Source organism: Vollenhovia emeryi, unplaced genomic scaffold, assembly GCF_000949405.1.
Source record: "Vollenhovia emeryi isolate VEMERY1.0 unplaced genomic scaffold, V.emery_V1.0 DF939138.1, whole genome shotgun sequence".
Lineage (NCBI taxonomy): Eukaryota > Metazoa > Arthropoda > Insecta > Hymenoptera > Formicidae > Vollenhovia > Vollenhovia emeryi.
In genome coordinates, this window is record NW_011967228.1 from 505704 (window position 1) to 524781 (window position 19078).

A 19078-nucleotide genomic window follows, 5' to 3' on the forward strand; every position below is an offset into this window, starting at 1 on the left:
ATCGTAGCGTTTCTCTTAGCAATCGCTGTATATCTTTTTCTTTCATCCACTCTTGCTCGATCAATTTGCATTATGCAGCGTCGCAACCTTCTTATTTCTTATTTACAATCGGATTACATTCGCGATGCTTTTACGTGTATGTCTCATGTATGGAATTATGATGTAATAGCGTATAAGAAATGTCAGAGCTCAGGTAGCTGCAGGAGAAACGGCACAATAAATATCGCATATAAAATATCACGGTAAACGGAGTGCATTGTGAGTGCGTTATCGTTATTATCATTTTTATGGCGGCACAAAGCAGCGAATCTCCGTGTTCCATTCCATGCTCCGCGAAGCGCGGTTCCCCGGCCACGAGATTAAAGAGGAGAGAGCCGTGCTTCGTGCATTAGGACTAAATGGGGACGCGACAAAACTAAGATTCTCCCTCGTCGGGCGAGGTCAAACGTTGGGCGAAGGAATTACGCCAATTTAGAGTTGGATGCGGAATTCGTGATCCTTAGAGCCGGACTTTTCGCACGATTAATCAAAGTCATCCGGCTGCTTAGGGCCGGAAGTCGCTGCTTCGTTCATTTACAGATTACGTTCGCTATCTCTCGCATCGATCCGCACTTAAGCGCCCTTACCTTTATCTCAAAGTAGCGCGTAGCGGCGGCGCGGGCTTCTTCGCGTCTCGAGGGAAACGTTGCTGTCGCGGCGCTTAACTTTTTTTTTTCGAGAGAGACGCGCCCTCTACGGGTGATTTTTTACGTAATATAAAATTTATACGTAACGACGATTATTACGTAATTACGAGTGCACAGTTGCCAAATTTCTTTCTACCGTGCGTAACGCGACACTTGGTGCCTTGCTAATTCTTATGGCCGATAGAACAGCGTTTGGCATCGTCTCCTCGCGCGAGGTGTATTTGTATAAGATTTATCTTGAGACGCCCAATATTACTTCATCTTTACAGATGATTCCGGTCACGTGTTTTCCCTCTGACAACTCTGAACTTTACGAAGTATATACGTACATAGTTGAGAGCATCTGTCGACTGTACAGCGTCGCGCGCGTTCACGCGATTAAACGCGTTACTGTCTGAGAGTTGCTCCCGCAAATGTGCTCTCCAGGCGAAGGAATTGCAGAGCATCCCCTGAAAGTAAACGCCTGGAGGACACGTATCGTTCGCTAAGTATCGCGAAATGATAATTCTATTCACGTCCGCGGACTCTCGAATGGATTTTGATTCTGAAAAATAAGAATCGGGGGGGGGGGAAAGATAAAGAGCGAATCAAAGTGCAATTAAAGCTGCGAGTTATTAAACTGTTGTTTAATGTTTAGGCAGTTAATGCCGGCGAAATGTCGCTCTACTTTAGCGAGACTCGATCCCGTATTTAACCGTGATAATCGAGAATTAATTGAACTTTCGAAAGTGCCTTTTCGAAACTTGGATTGCGCCATCGTTATACGAATTTCATTATATTTGCCCCGTTTGATTAATTTTACCCGGCTGCGAAAAGAAACTCTAAACAGTGGTTTACTTGGACGGTACATTTTCGAAGAAGAGCCGCTCTGATCCACGAAGGAGCGTAAGATCGGCCGCGCTTTTGACGTGTTCCATTATGTCTTTTTCATTCCGCGACTTTAATGGGCTTCGGGCTTATTGGATCGGAAGATACGCGAGGGTCAGCCTGTCTATATACGTGGCTATCCGGCCTTTATTTTACTTCCTGTATCCAGGCTGTAACACTAGCTCCCTCCCCTTCAGCCTACTCGGCAGCTCCTCCTCGGCTACGAGCTATTAGACCAAGAATTTTTATGGAACGCAGTAAAAGCGCCCAAGTAGACCTCGAATAGACCGAAGAGTACCGCCTCTCACCGGAATAATATTCGAGCCCGATGACGAGAGCCGCGAAAATCGATTAGGAATTTGTTTTTCCTCTTATTGTTGGCCGCGTCGTCCATTCTCGCACTTCGCGGCCTATTCGGTCGCAAATTCTTTGTCGCATTCTTCCCGCGATGATAGTCTCGTAGGAGAAACGTTCTATCGGTCCGCGTTTTATCGAGCCATTGTTGCGATTCACAATGAACGCGGAATTTGATACGTTTGCCTTCCTCTAAGGGGCGCGGCTTACGTTGCAAATTGTCTCGAGGTCTCGAGGCATGTATCCCCGCCGCGAAAGCCAGGATTCTTCAAGAATGAGCGAGGTATGTTACGAAGTCACCTTACCTTTGAAAATTATCAGTTACGTAAAAACGGTGCATGTTGAGGCATGCCTTGTGTTTGCGATATTCTTATCGCGCAACCTTGACGCTCGCGACAAGGTGCAGAATTAAAATTAGGTCACACATCGCTGTGTCATGCTTCTTGCAAGTACTTAAGGAATTTCCCGACGAGCGTGAAAAGAAATGACAAGCGTTATCTAACACGAGAATGATTAGGCCCCTTTTATTTTTGTAGATTTATGTGACTTTTTCATAAAAAAAAAAATCACTTAATGCATTGATATACTAGGTTATACAGGGTGTCCCAGGAGGAAACAGTGGGGAATGGGACATATATTCGTATGAACATTTTTGCTTAAAATGACCGATACTATCACCTCCCGGAATATTGACCTTTCATCCTGGGACACTCTGTATATGTGACGTTGTCAAGTCTCAAAGAACTATCTTTCCTCAAGACAAAAAGTATCTTCTGACTCTACTAATAAGTATTTGCTTGCAGAGGTCGGTGACCTCATATATTTAATAGCATATTTGAAAGCTTGTAACATTTATTACGTCTATCTCGTCTTTTGTTAAGATCTACTTTCTCTATAACATAATATTAACCGTCAAAGTGCTTCTGCGAGCGATCTGCCCCTAACCCCTATCCCAGTGAATTATAATCTATTATAATATAGATGTTATGTAACTGTTACTTGGTGTTTTCTAGAATGTTGAAAAAGTATAACTTTAATATTTTTTCATTCTTTTATTTCACCGGCGATCGAGGCTGAAATTTCGCGTGCCAATAGATAAAACTTACAACTACATCATACTTGAATAAAAATTTTTGTCTACTTTTAGAGGGTTTATGCAGGATCCACCTTAATCCATCGAAATTATAAACGTGCAATATCTGACGAGCAGATTGAAACGTTGCGACGTTTCGATAATCTTCCGTGAAATTAAAGCAAACTAGGCGTCCGTGAATGCTGGAATCGCGAGAAGCGCGGGGATTGTTTGATGACGATCTACTAGTAATTTAAGGGCCTCGCACCGCCGCACCTCGCGTCTGTTACGTAATGACGGTCCTCGTTTCGCATCCTGACGCAATTGTCAGCAAGGAGCGAGCTGTGTACACTTGACTGGGTACACAGCGAGTCGAGATCCGTGTGTATGTGTACGCGTGCATGTGTATCTCAGCCTCTCGAACGAGATCTTAATCGAGAGCCACGGCCCGTTGCACCGGGGGTAAACTCGTAGATGTCGAAACTAGACGGCAAAGATCGCGCGGGGAGTCGGGGAGCCGGCGCAATTCGTGGCAATGATTTATTTACTCGGGTGGGTAGGGTAATGAACTGATGGAAACTTGTTAACCCGGAAACGCTCCTCGCCCGAGATACGGGCGACAGCGCGTTTGCTTTCGACCGGTAAAACTTGGCGATCGAATCGCGCGACGAGCGTCTGTGTTTCCTCGATTAAATACCCTCGCTTCACCCTCGCCCGATCTACGATAAAAAAATATCTGGAAATTGCACGAAGGTGTAATTGACACGCGAGACGTTGAAGCGCAGGTCCGAGGTGAACGTTATCAATGGACGGTGTCAATAGATAGGGGGTTAATTACGGGCAGTGCGCAGCGCGCGGCGGGACGAGGCCCGGCGTCGTTAACACCTGGTCTGTTTGGTCAACAAAAGATACACGGGAAATGTTTCTCGTTGCTTTAGCCGTGTAAACAAGCTTTTTCCCTTCTTCGTCGCGCGGACTTTGTTGGCCGTGTCAGGATTCTATTTGCCCGTCGGCTACAAATCACCCGAGTTTTCGATCCTCGCTAATCCTTCGGTTCCGAGGGTGAGGTATCGACGAAAGGGATTTTCGTCTCCAGACCGGACTGCCCTGAGCTTTCACTTCTTGTTGTGGATCTCCTGACGAGGTACCCTCCTTTTTTCTCTCCCCGCTTCCTACATGCCCTTCTTATACGTCCCGATAAGTAAATCCGACAATAAATTTTTGGGACAGAACAGAAGCGCATCGTCGTATTGATACTTCCTTGTCTTGACTCCCAGTGATATTTTCGTGAAACAAACCGACTAATTGAACACTTCGACAGACGAGACTGACATTTTCTCCGTTCATTTTCTGAAACGTCAAGAGTTAACGGTTTATGGCCGTATTCTGGTACGCCTTTGAACGGAAAATTTCACAATTCCGGGCTTCTCAGGGCAATAAATCGACCATGCGAGCATAGGGTAGAAGAATGGAAAGATGACCGGCACGGCCGTCCAAAAGCGTAATCGGTCTGCTGGGAGCCAGGAGAGACATGGAAATCGCGACGACGGACGGTAACTTTCGCGGAAACGAAACCGGCGGAAATAGGGAATCGACCGACGGTCGCTCGCTCGCCCCTGCCCCTCCCCCTTCTCTCAATTTATCTCTATCTCTATTTATATCTACATCTCCATCTCTCTCGATGCATGCGAATGTGTACGGGCCGAATCCCTCCGCGCGGTTAAATCCCATCGGAAACGCCAGGCACTCTCCGTGCAGACCGCGGACGGCCGGCCGCTCGGGGCTTTAAATAAATAAAGAGTGACTCGCGAGAGGAGTGAACGGTGGATTCGGCGGGCCTGAGAAGGACGAGAGGGGGCGGGCGGGCGGGCGACGGTCGGCATACGGGGGTGGCGGTGGTGGTGGTCGGAAGAATGGCAGATCGAGAGGGACCGGAGCCGCGTCGTGGGAGCCATGCATCAACCCCTATTACCCGCGACAGCCTAACTATTGGCTTCCCGCTGGCTGTAACTGAAATCTACAGGAAACCCGTTCACCTCGTTCCCCGGGCGTCGGGCCTCGGGCCGAGGCAGATTCGCGATTCCGCAGCTACGGCGGAGGGAAAAGAGATACCAGGGGCGCGATCCGCGCTCATCCGATCGCCGAACGTTGGGAGACCGGAACTGGGGACTTATCTCGCCTGTGAGTGTGTGCGAAGATTACAAGAGGAACCGCGACACGTGTCACATCGTACCTCGGATCTTTAATGTCGGAGGATTCTTGTTTTCATCTTTCCAGCTTGTCCCACCTTGAAGAGCGAATATATCCCCGTGTTGAGCCAACGGCACACGATACTATTTTTCCTACTGGATCGCTTACGAGAGCCAATCAGGATTTAGCTTTAAGTCACCTGATTTAAAACTCTGAATCCTTATTGGTTCTCGTAAGCAATCCAGTAAGAAAAATAGTATCGTGTGACGTTGGCTTTAGCCATTACGATCCATTTGTCGTCCGTCTATTTCATGTTTTCTGCCGTCGTAAAAACCTTCCGATGTTGTGGAACCGTGACAATTGGCCGGGAGGTAACGTCAAGATAAAGAGCGATTCGCCGCCGTAAGAGTTTTCCGCGCATCGCGTGACTTCCGGCGGATAAGATCGGTTCCGTCGAGAAATCCGGCGGAAAACCGCCGGCTCTGATCGCCAGGGGATGATTAGACGATTAACGGGGCCGTATATACGTCGCGTGTAAAGTATCTCGCGGGCGTTGCCGCCTCCGTTTCCTCGACAAGGCGTAAAATAACGCACGCGCGCGATCGTTATTCATTGCGGAATAACACATTTCGAAGGGCAAGATTGCCGTTCGGCTGCGTCACGCGCGAAACGCGGACTCATTTTCATCCCCATTTCCATTCCCATGTGGCGGTTTACGAATCGCCTGTTTTGGAGTACGATTACCGTGTTACGGTTAACGATCCCGCCCGTTGTTGCTCATCGTATCGCTTTTCCGTCGTCGCGCTGAAATGTTTATCTGACGAGCGCTCGTTAGCGCGAATATCGAATCTCTATTTGAAAATTCGCATTTAGATCTAGAGCTGACGTGTTGCGCCGATTAATATCCGAGATTCGTTAACCGGCGTCAATCCGCTCGGCTACCCGATATCGGTTTATCCGACTCTTGGATAACCCTGAAAAATATGAAATCACGCGCAATTAAATCGAAGCCAAACTGACCGGAGGGAAATGTATTTGTAACGCACGGGTGCATCCGCGGACTACTATTCAGTTTATTCCTTCTTCTTTCTCTTAAATTAGGCTCGAAGCCTGTTTTTTTTTCCGATCAATTTGTCTCTTGTGATCCGGATGTTCAGCTGTCCATCCATCTCTTTGGGGGTCTTCTGGATGTTGGCTTTCCATCTCTGGCTGTTCTTGCTATTCTCTCTTCCCCCATTCTGGATACGTGATCGTTTCATTCACGTCTTCTCAGTTTGTTCCATCGAATTATAATACAGAGAGTGCGTTGCCTCAATAAGACAAAAGCGGAAGGTACGCACGAATTGACGAGAATCCGTTCCTCTTCGCGACCTTATCTCACGTCGTAATTGGCCAGTGCGACTCGTCGTGACCTCTTGTCCGCTGATCCCTGGCCGTGCAAATTCGTCGATCGTCGCACGGGGAAATGGAAACAGCGAGGAAGGTGCGACTGGGTATTTTCCTGTTCGGAAACGAACAGGAGAGAGAATTCTCCGGGGGGCGAAAGTTTCTTGCGGGCGAAAAAGGGGTAGCGCGCGGTTTTTTTCGACGTCCGATAATTTCGACACGACCGCGCAGGTCGACGCTGATAACGGAGCGGAATTCGCGCGAGCGAATTCGAGGATACGGTAGTTATCGGCCAGAATCGACGGCGCATAATTTTGTTTGGACGAATCATTATTGCGGTCATCCGCTAACGGCGCACCACCGGCGAATCCGTTTACGTGGCAGCTGTCCCGCCTGTTAAATTGCGGCGGGTGATTGATGTCGAGTGCGGACGATTGACGGGAAGATTGCCCGGAGTAAGCGCAAGAAATCGTAATGGATTATTATCGGGGGCGATTTATCGTTTTATGAAAATCAAACGTCTCCGGAGCGACTCGTAATCGAGCTTCGAGCCGGGCAGAGGGACGCATAAATGATTTGTCAATACTGAATTATTCCAAGATCATTGCTTCGCCAGCAATTTATATGTAATCGCTGTCTTGTTGTCGTTCCTTAACGCATGAAATTATCAATTTAATCTTCGTTAGTGTGTAGCGTTTGGTGCACGTGCTAGAGAAATAGGATTTACGTGTATCAGTGGAGGGTCGTTGCATCGCAATTCACTTGTGCCGGTAAGTTAAAGTTTGCTTCCAAGTGTAAATGAAATAAATTATTTTATGGTAAATTAATACACGAGGTACGATTGCATTTCGATAAGACGTCCGGTAAGCGGTGCAACTGGATAACAAAGTACGACGATCAAATAACGATTAGTGTCATAAAATGTTTTCGCCGCGGACAGACATTTTTGGAGCGCAAACACGACTGAAGAAAATTCATATACCACTTGCACCGAAAACACAATGTCACAACGAAAGTTGTATAGCTACGAAGAAACATGAACATTCCGCACAACAAATATAGATTCTTTTTAGTCGCCTGCTCGGTTTTTCGAGCGTTGCGGATCCCTTTGTAGACATCTATCAGAGAAGTCCGCAACCCTCGGAAGAATCGAGTAAGAGGAAGAATCTGTATTTGTTATGTAAATAGCTTCTTCATAGTTATCGAGTTCCATGGTGTTTTCGGTATATGAACAGAGTGGCATTCAGTTTTTGCGTTTGCAAATCTCATTATTGGCTTTTATGTACAGAACAATACCAGAGCGGCTTGTAGACTGCGCAGTTGAACATTTTCATATAAAAAAACATTGAGGTTTGAAGTCTAATTCGTATCGCATTGTGTCTTTGAAAATTTCACAAGCACTCGCTGGTGTCTGCCTTTCTAAGGTACTAATACTTGCACGAATACCGCGAGTCGGTATTTTTCGCGGGTGCCGAAAACGTTAGCGGCGCCGCTGAAATTTGAGGGAGAACTTAACGGTTTCCAGAATTGGTTGAGAAAGGGACGAGGGGGCTCATCAAATAGATTAAACGGGGCGAGTGCCGCAGCTGTCGCGCGGCATTTCGACTTCCCGATTTCGCGCGGATCCTCTTTGCGCCCCTCCGGGCCGGCGCCTGAGTTAATCCTTAACGTACGTCGCGATTTCGCGATCTGCATACTGCTTACTCCCGAAGTAATTTCACCGGGGCTTAGAGAGAAGGGCGGTCCCCGGGAGGGCGCGAAACGGTTTGCCCGACGTATTAAGTCGTCGGCACGGCGGGATTAACGATCACTCTAACGCTCCTCGCGATTTCGTTCGCACCTACTCCCGGAGGGTTCAGGCGCGCGCGATGTGCGTTCTTAGGACGTTATTAGCGCTATATTAGGGCGAGGTTTGTAGCAATTTGCAGCCTCTATCGACTGCGCGATCCGCCTTCGTCCAGAGGCCGACTAAATCCTCGAATCGGCTTCGCGGGGATCGCGCTTCGTAAGTTTAACGCTAAGCTTGATTACGCGACAAAACTAATGAATATAACAGCGCGCCGTAAAATATAATATATATAAAGTATATAGTTATAAAACGCATTCCAATTATTTTGGAATTCCGATTATTTACTTTACGACATCGCTCGCGAGAGGTTTCATTCGCTGTGCATGAAGTACTACTTACAATTAGCGAGACGATCTAAGAAATACATTAGAGCAGAGAGCGTCGTAGTTTGCTCCAACCTCGTCCTTTCGCGTGTTTTTGATAATTAAGACACACACACACATACAGAGTTATTATCAACATGGTAGAAACTATAAAGACTGAATATTGTTAAAATAATTAATATATGAGTGGAAATGATTTTGAAGACTTTCTCTCTGCATTTAGAAACATTGTGTAGGAAACAGTCGTTTTAATATTTATCAAAATGTTAATATTAACAGACATGTTTATGCCATCTTATTTACTTTATTTCATATATATTTTGCTTTATTATTTATATATGTTGTTATCGTGAATATGAACAAGTTTATAATTGCAGAAAATACAAAAAGCTATACAGCGATAAATTGCAGATAAAATGTTCTATTGTTAATTATATTTCTACATTATCCGCATTGTTGTTTATTGAATAGAATTTTTTTTATTACTGAATCAACATACGTATTACTGCATTAATACGGCGAGGTCCACGAATAATTCCCGTAATAATTTTTGTTACAGGTAAGCGCTGCCGGCCCTCTTTGACATCGTTTTCTCTGGCACACAAAGCTTTTAGTAAGTTAATTAAACTTTCCACAAGTAAAGGCGCTCGGCTGCCTTTCAGCTGCGCGGCTTTAATTTCGTTGACGTAATTAAAAATATGTATAAAACGCGGCGGACGGCCGATAATGAACGTTAAAGCGATTGTGCGATACGCGCGGTTTTGCGTTAGGCGGGGATCAAGGCGAAATTAACTCGGATAGTTTACCGAAAATTGCGAACGTTTGACGTTTCGCCGCATTTCGACGAACGCACTGAGATTTTCAAGACTTGGCGTCTCGCGGCTACGGGAATTTTTTGACAGCGAGGATTATTTGCCTCGTACGTCGACCGTACGTTTCGCCCACTGTGCTCAGTTAAACAAGGATTACTGAATTTCCTACCATTTACCATCTATGATAAACCTACGGCATATTGCAATTTGATGAAACTACGGCAAATAGTTGGAGCTGCCTAACATTTTTTGTTTTATTTTTATTTCATTTTGTTTCGCCGCGCTTCGTATTTTATAACATTTCATTTTCTATATTTGACGATAGGTATTTTAAACACGGAAGTGCAGTTTAAATGAAATGACATTTGGAAATGTAAACGTAGATAGAAAACAGTACTAGTGCGCGCGCCGTGGAGTTTATTAAAAATCGCTGAAATAAATCTGGGACGAGTGCGCTCGAAAGATACAACTTCTAATTTGAAATCTGCAAATATTTGCCAATTTGGTATACGTTTTTAAATAACAGTAGAGTTTTTACATAATTCTACATGACAAGCTTGATACTTTTGCACCGCGGAGAGCGGACAAAGCGCCTTTTATGAAAGTTGCGAGCATTTACAATGACTACGGACACTCCAGTTTTAGCCTGTATAATGGCGTACTATTGACGTCACCGACTCTCCTGTTACACGGAGAGGTACAAATGATTAATAATAGATTTTTTTCCGGAAAAATTCTTCGTGCCGGTTTATTAAAACGAAACTCATTACGCGTCCTGAACGGCCTGTGCGTCTCCATTTCGTTTCATATCGGATTATTTCAACAAATCTTGGTTTCCCGATCGATCGGCTCGATGTCACTGGTAGTAATCGAATATCGATATTGAGTTCAGCTTTCATGTAAAGATCAACATACTTCCCTCTCGTTTAACCGTCCCTTCGGTCTAATTCTTTAGCAGCCACTTGTCGCGGTAGTTGCGACTTTCCACGACAATCACATTAATGAGCGGCTTCCAGGCGGTTAGCGGAGCGCCCTCGCGAACGCCCCGATTCCGGGCCAATCGTTCGCCAAGCGCAATCGATCTCGCTCAAGATTCGTTTCTGCAACTTGGAACTCGTCGATCGCGCAATCAGTCCCCGAGGAAGCCCTTCGGAGCGGGCGGCACCTCCGCTTTCTCGTTCTGACATCAAGGACGTCGAGGTGGAAGGAGGTGATTATGCTCGAATCTTTTCCCCGTCTCTCATCCTCCGTCTACGTCTCGCCTCTCTGTCCCTTCGCGAAAACAGTAATCTCCGCCTTGAACAAACACTCCGAACTCTCGCTGAGAAGCGCCCGTCGAACGAATGGCAATGCGCAACCCCCCCCCGTCCCTCTTTGCTTCACACCTTTCCTCTTTCTTCGCCGACTTGGGAATCAGCGATTCACCCGGCCCGCTCTCGCGGATGCACTCACGAGGCTTCTGTTTACGCGTTTCCACCCCCTTTTCCTCCCCCCCCCCGTTATTTGTCTCTGAAACTTTTTCATCTGCTCCGCTAGGGGATGGTCGGTACGCGAAAGTTTCGGTTGTTTTAGCGCGCGCCTATTGCTATAACGGGCCCGGACTGAGTGGAGGCAACCATTTGCGACGTCGGTGCTTTATTGCTATCCATTGAACTTCTTCAGTGTACTTTTCCCGGAGAGCGCTATCGTTAAGCGGCGCGCACCGCAGTTGCAACTATGACGGCGCGCGTTAAAAGAAACGGGCTTTTTTTAAAACGGCCGATGTTTAACCTTAAACTCCGGCTATTATGTTAATTACCCTCGGCGAGGACTCATTCGAGTATCGCTTGAAAACGTTACTGCTTCCGCATTAATTTCGAGGTGTGTAGGAGTCTAGGAGAGTTAACGAAGGCAGCTGGGCCAGGTGTTGAACCATTCTTAATTTTGTCGACGATGTTAAATATTTTGATACCTTTTGTCGGGAAGGAACACTTCATCGTGATATTACTATGGAGTTTACGAAATTACTGACTGATAGCAGGATCAACCGGAGCAACTGTAAACTAGGAGTAAATGGAAAAGCCTCTGAAAACATTCTTTTCGGCTATGCGTGGCCATGAAGTGCATAAATAAGCGTCGTCATCAGCGTCACCAGAACTACGTAGAGCCGCTTGAAAAGAAAAGCCGCCAAATTTCACGATGCTTCCAGAGACCGTTTTCATTTTACCCCTAGTTTCCAATTAGCCCGATCGATCCTAATTGAAATTGTCAGAGCTTCGCTAATTTCGTATGTCGATTTGAGGGATTTTGATTGCAGCACAGACATTCCAGGTTGTCGATGCGGAATAACGAAGAGATACTCTCAAATGTGTACATGTACAGGGTGTCCTAGGAGGAAAGGTCAATATTGTGGGAGGTAATAGTATCGGTCATTTTAAGAAAAAATGTTCACACGATTATATTTCCCATTGTTTCCGAGATAGAGCTACTTGAGTGCCTCGTGCATTTACTTGTTTTCTGTACACTTCACCCTTCATCCAACCTCGTAAACGTCTGCGGGAATTTACTCTTACACGTCTGTTGACTGTTGTGCCGATAACATTGTACAACATGTTCAAAATGCCTTGCATATTCACAAATGTCGAATACGCAGATATGCTGTATGCTTACGGTTTCTGTGACGGTAGGGCTACTGCTGCTGTTGAAGAATACCGTCGACGCTCTCCTGCACGCAGAATTCCGAATCGTAAAGTGTTTTCCAAGGTTTTCAATACATTGCGTGAGAGTGGAACGCTTCCCAGTGTTCATGTTTTATCTGAACGAGGACGTCAACAAAATGTGCTCTATCTCGGAAACAGTGGGGAATGGGACATGTATTCGTATGAACATTTTTGCTTCTCCCAGAATATTGACCTTTCCTCCTGGAACACCCTGTATATTTAATTATTATAAAATGGAATGGTGTGAACAACGTTCCGCTCGTCGTAAGGTTACGTCTTCGTTCGTCGAACAGCTACACCCCTCCTGGTCTAAATAATCTTCTCGAGGAATACACGTGGCACGCAAAACGAGTGAAACTAAACTAATAAGTGAAATACATTGGACGCTGATAAATATGAAACTCTCCTGCATTAACCGTATTATCTCGCAGTGGTTAACAAAATCCAGCTCTTGCCTCAAAGATTGACGAACAATCGCGATTGAAATTCGCTAAATGCGATTGTATCCGAAATCGTTCGGATAGTGCATCTTCTTAAATCTTCCAAACGTATGGGCAGGTGGTCTCTCACGGAGAGAGGAACCGAATAGAATCTTGGCTCGCTCGCGAGAAGGATCTAGGACCCGTTCAAGCGCATAATAAATACAAGCTCTTCCCTCCCTCGCGAGCACCCGCGCGCAGGGTCTGTTTCGCGGTGCCGGCGGGGGGTGGGAGAGGCTGGGGGCTTAAGAGAGCGGTTTCGGGATCGCGGTAGCGCCTCTCAGATGGACGCGTCCGCGCGCGCTGGTCGGAAGCCGGGCGGGACGGGGGGGGGGTGACGGGGCAGCGTGTCGGGGGTGTTGGAGGGCGCCGCGAGGGAGGAAGCCGAAGGCGTGCGCGGGACGAGACAGCAGGGATGAAAGAGGGTAAGAGAAGGATCGAGAGGGAGAGGACTCGAGAGTAGCTCTGCCGCCGCCGCCGCGCAGACTCGATGGCTCTCGTACGGGCTCGCGTCCTCTCGGCGTACTCTGGTACCCCATTGGTTACGCGCTGCCGCTCGCTCGGTGGGGGCCGTGAAAGGCACGTTTCAAAGGCGCGTATACGCTGTAATCCGACTCGGCGGCCGCAGCAGCAGCGGCGGCGGTGGCGGCGACGACGGTGGCGGCGGCGGCGGCGGCGGCGGCGGTGGTGGCGGCGGCGGCGGCGGTGGCGGCGGTGGCGGCGGTGGCGGAAGCTTACGCGGCGCCGCGCGAGAGAGACGCTCCTCAGTTGTGTCAAGCTAGGCGATCGAGTAGGACGCACTTTAATCGTTCCGCCTCCGAGTTACTCTCTCTCTTTCACGAACACACACACACACTACACACACACACTCTCACACACCTTCTCTCTTCCTCTTTTTTTCCCTTCCTTTTCTCTTCCTCCGCCTCTGCCACGTCTGTCTCCTTCCACGCTGGACTCCTTCACCGCCGACTGACACACATCCGCCACGGTACACAACATCCACACACCAGCGCGAGACCCGCGGTATAAGCGCTCGCACGACAAACGCACACACAGACAGACACACACGCGCCAACTGTCAACCCCACAGTCAGCTACTCTCGTCCGCTTCCTCCTCTTCGCCGCGAGTAACTCCTCTCTTCCGCCTTCGTTTATCTTGCGCCTCGATCCGCGAAGTACGCGCGCGTAAGAGCCACCGCACGAGTCGACCGTACGTCACCCTCGTCCACGTCGTCGCCGTCGTCTGCCGCCCTTGCCCGCCTTTGCCATCGTCTGAGAAACGCAACGCGAAGAAGAGGGAAGGCAAAGCAAGGCGACGTTTGAAGCAAGTCCACGTGATCAGCGCCGCGAAGGGACTCCCCCAAGCACGTTTAACGCTACACCTCACACCTCTCTCTCTGTCTCTCTCTCTCTCTCTCTCTCTCTCGCTCTCTCTTTCCGTACGCCGAGTACGCATGCATAAAGCAGCCCTCTGACTGCGCACCCCATTGTCTCCCCTCTTTGAGCCCGTGTGTGTGTGTGTCTGTGTGTGCCGAGCGCGAGCCACCGGTGTCGTGGAGCGACAGCCTGTCGGACTGAACGGCGAGCGATTCAAGGTCGTCATCGTTGCCGTCGTCGCATCGTCGTCGTTGACACACGTTTTCGTGACACACACACGTCGACCTGGGGACAGACTGGGCGAGGATCTTGTCAATTGCCCCCCCACCCCCCCTAGCTCTCCTCCTCTCGCACCATCTCGTCCGATTGCCGCTGGAAAGAATATGCCAGGCTGAATGAAAGATCGCTGCGAAGAGTCACGAGAGACCGGACATTCGGCAAGAGAAGCTCCTCCGAGTAGCCGAGCAGTTGACACGAGTAGACGAATACATATCTCTGCAAAAAGACGCGAGACGGGCCGCGCGGCTGTCCCATTTCAGCAGTTCTTCCGCCGATCGTCTCGAGTAAGAGCGATCAAGAAAGAGAGAGAAAGAAGAAGACAGCGGAAAAAGTTACGTCGCGTTCCTCGCTCTCGCGAGATTTAATCGTTAATTAAGTCCCTAAATGATAGTCGTTCAGACGTTAAATCGTCGGGGGGTAACCCCGCGAGACTCGAGGAAAATCAAGTAATAGAGTAATAGAACGGGAGAGTCTCGGGTTGTGTTAGGTGTGTAAAAAAACGTACGTGTGTAAAAAAAAACACGAGTCTCGTCGCTAAGTCTTTAGGCTAAAGATAGGAGTAAAATAGAGCAAAAAAAAAAATTAAGAAACAATCGCGACATCTGCGTCGTCAGGTGACCGTCGAGCAACAAAGAGAATCGCGTCAAGACAATCAATTGTAATTGTAGTGGGTTGGGACATATCGAGGGAAAGAGAGGGGAAGTATTTGCGACTTTTCTTTTCCGGTCAGGGCAGTAATGTACGTGTCTAGTGCGAAATAAGAGGTCGAGCGATCGACTTTTCGTGTCTTTATGTGATCTTCAGCCTCTGTACCGATTCTACGTGTGATCCTACACGCTCTACATTAATATCTACATTATATATATACACAATCTATATATATAAATATATATATATATTTACACTTATACATACATACGTTGATACGTATAAAACATATCCGATCGGCACGCCGCTAGTCGCTGACACGTGATTCGAATGCGGCAGGATAACGGCAAGGAAAACCGGACCGTGTAAAATGATAGGAGATTAAGGCGCATTAGAAGATAAAAGAAAAAGAAACTTAAGGATCTCTTTCCCCGGTCCGGCAATAGGACTTACTCTCTTGTCAATCTTCGTGACAATCATTTTCAGCTAGCTTTCTTAGCGTGTAACTCGAGGTGTATCACCTTTTTTTCGATAGGATAACATTCGCACGTCGAATTTAGTAGGGTGGATTAACGAGGAGGAGACAGGACCGTAGAGAGGAAGGATTTAAAAAAAAAGAAGAGAGAGAAGAAGAAGATATATTTCACGTACCTACGTCGTTTCAATTACACGAGCAAGAGAATCGTGCGAAGCGAGAGACGAGGGCCGCCTCCGTCTCTCTCGCGCCTCTTCCGCACACTAAGTACATATTTAATCCGCACGCGTAAATTTCCCCTCTCTTTCTTGTCTATCACCCGTCACCATCCGCCCCTTCGCGGATCTCCCTCTTCGTGGTTGTAACTGTCGCCCCCTCCCTCACCCCCCGTCCCTCTATCCGCTCGCTCACACTACTTGACAATCATTCGGAAGCTCACTCCCGACGACGCGTTCGCGCTCGCCGTTCCTCCTAGGGTAAACATCCTCGCACGTATCATTTAGGGATCTCCATCCGGCTGTCACGATTGCATATGTAGATAACGCTTAGGCCCTACGTCGTTGTTGTATCGATGTAACGTAAGAGTAGCGCGTGTGTACGTTTCGCGTGCGTGCGTGTGTATGTGTACGTGTCATAGTTCGTAAGATAGAATTCAGTCTGTGTTGGTGTACTCGCGTATACGCGAACGGTACCAAAGCCCCTCGCGATCCACCGCGAGTCAAAGGGACTTAACTGACGCCGCGCGTTTTTCCCGTCCGGACGACTATCCGCATCCCGCGCGATTCGATTCGTCAGCTGAGCGCGCGCGCGCTCTCTCTCTCTCTTTCTCTCTCTTTCTACATCGCTGTTCTATCGAGATCGGCGTAGAACTCGCTATAAGGGGAGATCGAACGGGCGTTAGTCGGCTCGTTCGTTGAAACGGGAGGCAAGGAAAACAAAACGGCCGGTCGAGCGTCCTGTCCCAAGGGGAGGACGACGTGGACGCAAAAATAAGAGAGACACGAGGAGGACGAGCGTCCCTGAACGGGGACCGGCGGGGTGAGGACAAGGGAGGGCACTCGTTCAAGCTGTGGTGGCCCTCGTACGAGTGGAGCCGCTCGTGCAAGACGGAAACCGCTCGCTGCCAGGCCGCGTCGCTGGAACGTGCCTGCTGGAACGCACAGGAACGCGCACGGACCCTCTGGGGCCTGCAGCAGTCGTTCGCGGCCGCTACGAGTCGCAATCTCTTCCTGCACCCGTCGTCGAGCAAATCCTGGCTCGCGGAGACGATCATCGGCGCTGACGAGACACGTTCCCCCATCACCACGTATTTTCATTCGTACCCGTTCGTCCCGGGTGGTGCGGTGCCCCTGCCCCCGCCACTGCTAAACGGCATTAACAACCCGGCGGCAGCAGCGATCACCCCGGGGCTGGTAGGACATCTCTTCGGTGCTCAGCAGGCCTGCAACCTCGCCTGCACTTGCTCTTGCAACATCGTTGCTAACTGCAACCCCCATCATCATCAACATCACCAGCAGCAGCAGCAGCAACAGCATCATCATCAGCAGCAGCAGCAGCAGCAGCAGCAGCAGCAGCATCACAGAACACTCGGTACCACGGCGGTCCTGCTGCAACCAGTTGATCATATCAAAGACACTATGGTGAGTCCACCTTTCTTCGCTCAATCGTTGCCACGAGGAATTCTGCCGAAGGTTAGTCCATTCTTCTCTGACAGTACAATTATCTAGCGGTAGATCTGCAAACTTGGCTCCAATCGCGTCTCCTTGCGTGATCCGTAGCAATTGTCGTATCGAAACAGTTATGGAGAATATATTCCGCGGTCGTTGTTATTCGTCTCGAAATAACTTCGGATAACAGGAGTTCCGTTTCTTCTCTAATTCTTGTAAATAGCCCGTAAGAATTGGCAACGAGCAGCTTGTTAGACGATTGTTGTTCGTCGACCATCCAATTTGCGTCCCCCGTGCAATTACGTCGATCGCGCGAGAATCAGTTGCCTTTCGCGTCCTCGATCGCGCCGTGTCTCGACAATGGCGCTGCACCCGGTGGGAATTGCTCGCGTACTCCGCGTGTCTCCGAAGACAAAGCTCTCACGGGGGTTCCGGCGGCGGTAACGAACCCTCCTGCAGCCAGTAACGAGGGTACTTACTGCCGGGCACGAGTAATACTCCTGTGCACGGCGAAGGATAGAGGCGGTGAATCAGGAATGGATTTAGTCGCGACGAGCCACGATGAATTACTTCCTACGTTTGCCGTGTAAACAGGGGGAGTATCCTCACCGAAAACCCCGGGCTTGGCGTGAATTCGCTGCCTCCGTTCCACGCTCTCGCTCCTTCTTCCACCTCTCGCTCCCGCATTCTCCTCCACCGACGCCGCTCGGTAAACGTTTCGCGGGGAAACGCGGACGGCGCTTTAAATCCCGGACTGTCTCTACGGGGGCATCCTCTTTAATCCTTCGATCGACAGGTGTCGAGCAAGAGAGGAGAGGAAGGAGCGGGGGAACGTAAGCAGGAGAGGCGTCTCTGCGCCTCGCGACGTGACATCCCGCGATCGAGAATCCCGAACAAACCTACCCTTTCCGCCTGATCGGATGATCGCTCGTCGCTCGTCGATCCCCAGCACTCCCCGGCACGAGAACCTAATTTTCCCAACCGTTTCGTCATCCCGGGCCCTTCGTCCGCCTCTCCCTCAGCCTGTCGTCGTTCCGTCTCATCCGCCTTCGTGCCCGAGTTGCGCCGCGCCTCGTCAAGCACGTAGCGAAAGAATCGCATTACTGCCGGCGGCATACGACGTAGTCGATATTCTACAGTTTCTCCCTTCTCGCCCCCCCGATATATACACATACACATCCTCCCGTACGCGTTTAATTGGCGCACGTGTAATCTCCAGTTGTTGGAGCGCGGAACTTGCCGCGAGTGTGGGAGTCAAGACGGGCATGTCGGATGAGATCGCGAAGTTTGCCTACCACGATCATACGTGGCGTCGAGAACTCGCCAGATAGTTCGAGCTCGAGGAGCGAATCTAATTTGGCAATCATTCGATCTGTTGGAACACGTAATTCTGTGTACCGCCAGAAAATTTGCCGCCATTTTCTAGCGCGCTCGGTCTCGTCGCGAGTTGGAAAAATCGTTACAAGTGGTACACGTGTCGATGGATATTCGCACGATACACTTGCAACCGTCAGCCCTGTCGATCCTATTGTACGGGTATTTTGCACGGGGCACTATTTTTTTGAAGAAACTTCTCTGTCTGAATTCTAATTCGCAATGCTTAGAAATTCTTGTTGACATCGCGATCCTTCAAGCAGCCGTCGAGATCGTCTCGGTGGCGATTGCTCTCGCATCCCGTCGAGCGAAGTAATTATGTTGAGTGCCTCCGTTCCGAAGGACGGTACGAGCGCGCGACTCATTTCGTAACGATATGCGAATTTTCCCTTTTCCGTCCCGTTTTCGCGGCCCTTTTTACGTGTGCGTTTCCGATAAAATGGGTCATCCCGTCCCACAATGAACGTATCTACGGTTTCCGCCTCCTTTCGTCGGATGAGACTCGGAGGAAACGTCAACAGAGCGGAGATGGGAAAGACGC

The 19078-nt window shown here is 49.0% G+C and overlaps 1 protein-coding gene across 8 annotated transcripts in view; it reads left to right on the forward strand.

Moving 5' to 3' along the window:
• Positions 1 to 19078, forward strand: part of LOC105567351 (polypyrimidine tract-binding protein 1) — a 418546-nt gene that overhangs the window by 182104 nt on the left and 217364 nt on the right. For 3 of the 8 annotated variants that reach the window (XM_012022159.1, XM_012022160.1, XM_012022166.1), the window contains exon 1: positions 16818 to 17136. The exons of 4 other annotated variants lie outside the window; for them this stretch is intronic. In XM_012022159.1, the coding sequence (XP_011877549.1) occupies positions 17134 to 17136 (3 nt within the window). In that variant the 5' untranslated portion in view covers positions 16818 to 17133. Of the gene's footprint in view, positions 1 to 16817; positions 17137 to 19078 lie in introns of those variants that run through there. One more of the 8 variants, XM_012022164.1, reaches the window with a different exon arrangement.